This window comes from Prionailurus bengalensis, chromosome A1, assembly GCF_016509475.1.
Source record: "Prionailurus bengalensis isolate Pbe53 chromosome A1, Fcat_Pben_1.1_paternal_pri, whole genome shotgun sequence".
NCBI lineage: Eukaryota > Metazoa > Chordata > Mammalia > Carnivora > Felidae > Prionailurus > Prionailurus bengalensis.
Genome location: NC_057343.1, coordinates 85,929,951 through 85,936,311, shown reverse-complemented (window position 1 = coordinate 85,936,311; position 6,361 = coordinate 85,929,951). Strand labels below are relative to the sequence as shown.

The 6,361-nt window shown below is 35.7% G+C and overlaps 1 protein-coding gene across 1 annotated transcript; it reads right to left on the bottom strand.

The window, feature by feature from the left end:
* Positions 1-2,905: 2,905 nt before the first annotated feature.
* LOC122470190 (olfactory receptor 2T33-like) lies at positions 2,906-3,897 on the bottom strand. The gene is made up of 2 exons (XM_043557559.1): positions 2,982-3,897; positions 2,906-2,943 (listed from the first exon to the last, which is right to left on the bottom strand). Exons 1-2 carry the CDS (start codon positions 3,895-3,897, stop codon positions 2,906-2,908), a joined length of 954 nt encoding a protein of 317 aa, XP_043413494.1.
* Between the last annotated feature and the right edge of the window lie 2,464 nt (positions 3,898-6,361).

Genomic DNA, 6,361 nt, shown 5'->3' with positions numbered 1-6,361 from the left:
AAACTATAGAAAACTTCTTAAGGAAATTGAAGAATACACAAAGAAATGGAAATACATTCCATGCTCATGGATTGGAAGAACAAATACTGTTAAAATGTCAATACTTCCCAAAGCAATCTACACATTCAATGCAATCCCAATCAAAATTGCACCAGCATTCTTGTCAAAACTAGAACAAAAAATCCTAAAATTTAGATGTGAGCACAAAAGACCTCGAATAGTCAAAGTTATGTTGACGAAGAAAACCAAAGTGGGAGGCATCACAATACCAGGCTTTAGCTTAAACGACAAAGCTGTAATCATCATTATAGTATGGTACTGGCACAAGAACAGACACATAGACCAATGGAATAGAATAGAGAATTTGGAACTGGACCCCCAAAGGTATGGTCATCTAATCCTTGACAAAGCAGGATAGAGTATCCAATGGAAAAAAATGTAAGCTCTTTAGTAAATGGTGCTGGGAGAACTGAACAGCAACATTCAGAAGAATGAAATGGGACAACTTTCTTATACCATACACAAAAGTAAACTCAAAATGGATGAAAGACCTAAATGTTAGACAGGAAAACATCAAAACCCTAGAGGAGAAAACAGGCAACAACCTCTTTGTCCTCAGCCACAGCAATTTCCTGCTTGACACATCTCCAAAGGCAAGGGAATTAAAAGCAAAAAGGAACTATTGGGACCTCATCAAGATAAAAAAAGCTTCTGCGCTTCAAAGGAAACAATGAACAAAACTAAAAGGCAACCAATAGAATGGAAAAGATATTTGCAAGTGACATATCAGATAAAGGGTTAGTATCCAAAATCTATAAAGAAATTACCAAACTCAACACCCAAAAAACAAATAACCTAGTGAAGAAATGGGTGGAAGACATGAATAGACACTTTTCCAAAAAAGACATCCAGATGGCCAACAGACACATGAAAAGATGGTCAACATTATTCATCATAAGGGAAATACAAATCAAAGCCATTCTGAGATACCACCTTACACCGGTCAGAGTGGCTAAAATGAACAACTCAGGAAAAAACAGATGCTGGCGAGGATCTAGAGAAATGGGAACCCTCTTGCACTTTTGGTGGTAATGCAAACTGTTGGAGCCGCTCTGGAAAACAGTGTGGAGCTTCCTCAAAAAAAAAAAAAAAAAATAGAACTACCTTAGGATCCAGCAATTGCACTACCAGGAACTTAGCCAACAAATACAGGAATGTGATTCATAGGAGCACATGTACCCCTTTGTTTATGGAAGTGTTTTCAACAATAGCCAAATTATGGGAAAAGCACAAATGTCCACCAACTGATAAATGGATAAAGAAAATGTGGTTTATATATACAATGGAATACTATATGGCAATGAGAAAGAATGAAATCTGGCCATTTGCAGCAACGTGGGTGGAACTGGAGGGTATTAGGCTAAGTGAAATAAGTCAGTCAGAGAAAGATATCATGTGTTTTCCTTCATATGTGGAACTTGAGAAATTTAACAGAAGACCATGGGGGAAGGGAAAGGAAAAAATAGTGTCATACAGAGAGGGAGGGAGGCAAACCATAAGAGACTCTTAAATACAGATAACAAACTGAGGGTTGACGGAGGGGTAGGCGATGGGAAAAATGGGTGATAGCCACTGAGGAGGCCACTTGTTGGAATGAGCACTGGGTTCTATATGTAAGTAATGAATCATGGGAATCTACCCCCAAAACCAAGAGCACAATGTATATAGTCTATGTTAGCTAACTTGACAATAAACTGTATATAAACTGTATAAATATATAAATATATAAATATTTATTATAAGTATATAAATATGTATATATCTTCTACAAGTTTTATGTATTTTGTTTCATATTTATTTCATTTCTAATTTATTTGAAATTTTTTATAAAAATTATAGAAGCTAGTATATACATTGCTTTTTTAAAAATAATTATTCACTCTTTAAATAATTCATCCTCATAATTTTATACAGACACACACAAACACACATACAAATGGCTGATGTTGTTGGTACAAAATGAACAAATCTTTTAGGATCTCTGAAAGAAAAAAAAATCTCCCAGCTCAAGTTAGGACAGCTGACTGGGATACACAATCTTCACTAACAGCAGAAAACATAAAATGTTACAATCACTATATCAAAGGTATTTTAGAAAGTTATAGACCTTATCTTATAGGACTATAACCTTAAGGCTTAACCATATCTGCAGGATTGTCTGACTTCAGTCTCATGTGAACCAAGAAGGTTTTACTGTTTACTTTATTTTTGGAATCCTCCCTTTTAAGTTATTTATAAATGAAGTAGATGTACATGGGCTCCTAGGGCAGAAATTGAACCCATATTGTGAGATTAGCTGACTTGGTAATGGTAAAGTTTGGCTTTCCTGAGAGCACATGATCAGGGCCCACAAACATTAAAAGTTGAAAATCCCCTTTCTTTTATCAATGTAGAAGATATATTTTGCTTACAGTGCTTCAATCATTTATTCTTATTACTGAGGTCCAAAGTCTACAACAAAAATACTATGACAATATCTGAAAGCAGGACAAATGGAAATTTTAATGAATTTACCATATATAAATGAAATAGTTAAAAAAAAAAAAAACAGCACAGGGGCGCCTGGGTGGCGCAGTCGGTTAAGCGTCCGACTTCAGCCAGGTCAAGATCTCGCTGTCCGGGAGTTTGAGCCCCGCGTCAGGCTCTGGGCTGATGGCTCAGAGACTGGAGCCTGTTTTCGATTCTGTGTCTCCCTCTCTCTCTGCCCCTCCCCCGTTCATGCTCTCTCTCTGTCCCAAAAATAAATAAAAAACGTTGAAAAAAAATTTAAAAAAAAAACCACAAAAAGCAAAAAACAGCACAAACTGGCCAACTGAGAGCAATATACATTGATATAACACAAGTTTCAAAATCTGGATTCATTTTGGCTGCTGCCAATTTTGCAAATGAGTCCCACTATAGATGTCCCAGAAAATGTTTCTCCAGCCACTTTTTCAAAGCCCCCTTGACTTCTTTATTCCTCACACTGTATATAAGAGGGTTCAACACAGGTGTAAAGATGGTGTAAAAAGCAGAGACCACCTTGTCATGGGCCACTGTACGGTAGGATTTGGGCCGCATGTAGGTGAATATGAGAGTGCCATAGAAGAGCCCCACTACAGCCAGGTGAGAGGAGCAGGTGGCAAAGGCTTTTTTTCGAGCTGCAGTGGACCTCATGTTGAGCACAGCAGCCAGGATGAGACTGTAGGAAGCCAAAATGATAGACAGAGGGATCAAGAGCATCAGGATGCAGCACACATACATGAAAAACTCAAAAAATGTAGTGTCCGCACATGCAAGGCGAACGAGCGAGGGTGCCTCACAGAAGAAGTGGTTGATTTCCCGAGAATGGCAGTAAGGGAAGCTCAGAGTGGTGCCAGCTTGCATCAGCCCATCTACCCCTCCCAGAAGCCAGGAGCCTGTGGTCATGTTCAAGCAGAGCTTCTGATTCATGAGGATGGGGTAGCGCAGGGGGTGACATATGGCCACATATCGGTCATATGCCATGGCAGCTAAGAGGAAGCACTCGCCCCCTCCCAGAGTCAGAAACAGGAATATCTGGGCCCCACAGCCAGCAGGAGAGATGGATCTGGTGTCCATTAGGTAGTTGGCTGCCATTTTGGGGACTATGGTGGAGACAAGCATCACATCCATGAGGGAGAGCTGGCTAAGCAAGAAGTACATGGGCATGTGCAGTCGGGGGTCCTCATGGATGAGCACAATCAAGAGGGCATTACCCATCAGGGAGGAAAGGAAGACCATGAGCACCATGGAAAAGAGGAACAGATGGGTCTGAGTGTGGTTAAAGAGTCCCAGAAGAATGAAGTTTGTGTCTGTGGTGTTATTTGCATCTTCCATGGCTCCAGTCATGCCTGGAAGACAAAGAATGATTAGGAAAAGAGAGGTGTTTGAAAGGAAGCTTACGCATTTTCTTAAGAAGACATGGTCAAATGATGTAAAAATAAATGAGATCTGGAGGAATAATTATGTCTCTAGCCTTTCATTTCCTGACAAGACATTTGCCTTACCATCCTATCATACATCTCTGCTGTTATTTCATAATATTTTTTTCCAAAAATTGGATAACAAGTATACATTGCAGTGCACATTACATTTCTATTATTTCTGTATATTTTGTTGGTATGCCACACATAATTTACTCACGGTGTTGGTAAATACTATGCCTTCCTAGTTTTCTAATGCCTGGGTACTTCTGTGTTGGAAGAGCCTCATAGTCATGCATTTTGGCCAATATTAATGTGATATATCTCTTAATTATAACTTTTCCAAAATTAGTTTCTCAAGATTTCCTTCAATGTCATGAGGAGTTGTTTTAATTTAAAAAATATACAAACTAATGTGCAATTACTAGCACTCATTTGGATGCTGAGAGAAACAAAACTAGCTGTATTTCTCTATTTTACATGTGTATGCAGCCCATGGTTCCAATATCCAGGCTTCCAGCTACCACAGATTCTGTTCTGGAGTACCTACTACCATATTGGTCATGTTAGCATGATGATTACAGGGTGCTGGTGATTACAGGGAATTTATCTCATTTTAGAGACCTCTTAGCAGTTAATTTTTATATCTAATATGTACTCGCAAATTTCTGAATTTAATTAAATGTGTGCATTGAAAATAACCAGTTTTATAAATAAATATAACCCTAACGCACATAAAAAATGATCTTATTTACAGTCTTAAACACTTTGTTACCAGTAATCACACATCCTAAAAGATAGGAGATAGATTAATTTATTAACTGATTAAATTATTAATTACTTTTTAATTAACTGATTGGTTAATTACCTAACTGGTTATTTAAGACTTGCTCAAAAAAAATTGATGTCCCAAATTACTCTGAGGTACAACATCACCTGGAAATAAAATATGGAGCATCTCATTTATTTTCAGGGATTTATTATCTTTTCCCTGAAGCTTCAAGCTTTTTCTTATCTGTAAATATATATTGTGTAGAATTAGATGTTTATGCAAATGACTTTCTCTTTTATATTTATGTGACATTTAACTTTTCCTTACGAATTTACTTTTTCAAAGAAAGCAATCTGTTAAGGATTTCCAACAATATTAAGTTTCAGGTTTATTCATAATCTGTATTACAAGTCCTTATTTAGTTTCTATGTAAATTAATTAGTAAGCATTGTAAAATTTTTGATAGGCAAAACCTTTTGTAAATATTAACATTGATTTCAGTTTCTATCATTTATAACCAATGCCCATTATATCATTAAATGATACAGATATACCATTCATCAAAATAGCTATAAATAAAACATAATAATGATCATATCAATCTCTGCTTTATTTCAATGATGCATACATATGCCATATATATGTATATATGTATATATATGTGTATGTGTATATATATATATATGCATATAGTATATTATCACTTACTACCCCATCTTGTTACATGGTATACTTATAGTGTAACATATTTATGAATATTTGGAATTCTTCTAATTTTCTGTTAATATAATTTATAGCCTGATGAATGTGGCAAGATTTCCTCTAATAAATAATCTAAATGTAGTACTTTTAGTCTTTTAGATAACTGAATCCCTATCTTTTACACTCTCAACAACTGTTGATTTTTGCTTCAGTTTTTTCCATGTGATACCATTAGTTACTTTGAGGTGCAATAATTACAGCCAATCACAGAAGAGTTAAAATTAATTTTGTTTTAAATTACAAGTTTGTTAACTTTAGCAGAAACTCTTTTAATCTTCAACTTTATATTACTTCTGCAAACTCACTGTAAACATCTTATGTTCTCATTTTCTATTGGATTGTTTGAATTTTATTAATAGATTTAAGTAACTTATGTGTATTTTGTTATTTAGGTACATTGTTTTAATTTTTTGTATACTTTGCGAATTCCTATATTCTATGGAGTTTCACCTCTTTATTATGTGATGTGAATAGACACATATGTGTCTTAATGAATGACAAGATATTGATATAAACATTCTCCAATTACACATCCCCAGAGTCAGGACATACTGGATATAGAGACATGAATTACAAATTGTTTATATAACATGAAGAAAGGGCGATAAAACACTAAAGTATTGTGCTCACTTACTTCTTAGATACCAGGAAGATTTGTGCATGTTTCCACCACTATAAAGTCAGTCTCCTTGTTTCAAGATTCAGGTACTTGATATTTTGCTAGACTGTTTTCTAACACTGGCTTCATTTGTATCTGTTATGTCGCACTTTGTGCTCTGTCCTTGTATTGAAAATTATCAGCTAATGCCCATGCTTGAAACCAACTTTAAATATATTCTCTAGG

Bases quoted from the DNA above. Each gene is read 5' to 3' on its own strand.
- LOC122470190 (XM_043557559.1), bottom strand. From the start codon at position 3,897: ATGGAAGATGCAAATAACACCACAGACACAAACTTCATTCTTCTGGGA. The intron at 2,944-2,981 runs AGAAACATTTTC...TGGGACTCATTT, and splicing joins GGCTTTGAAAAAGTGGCTGG to GCAAAATTGGCAGCAGCCAA.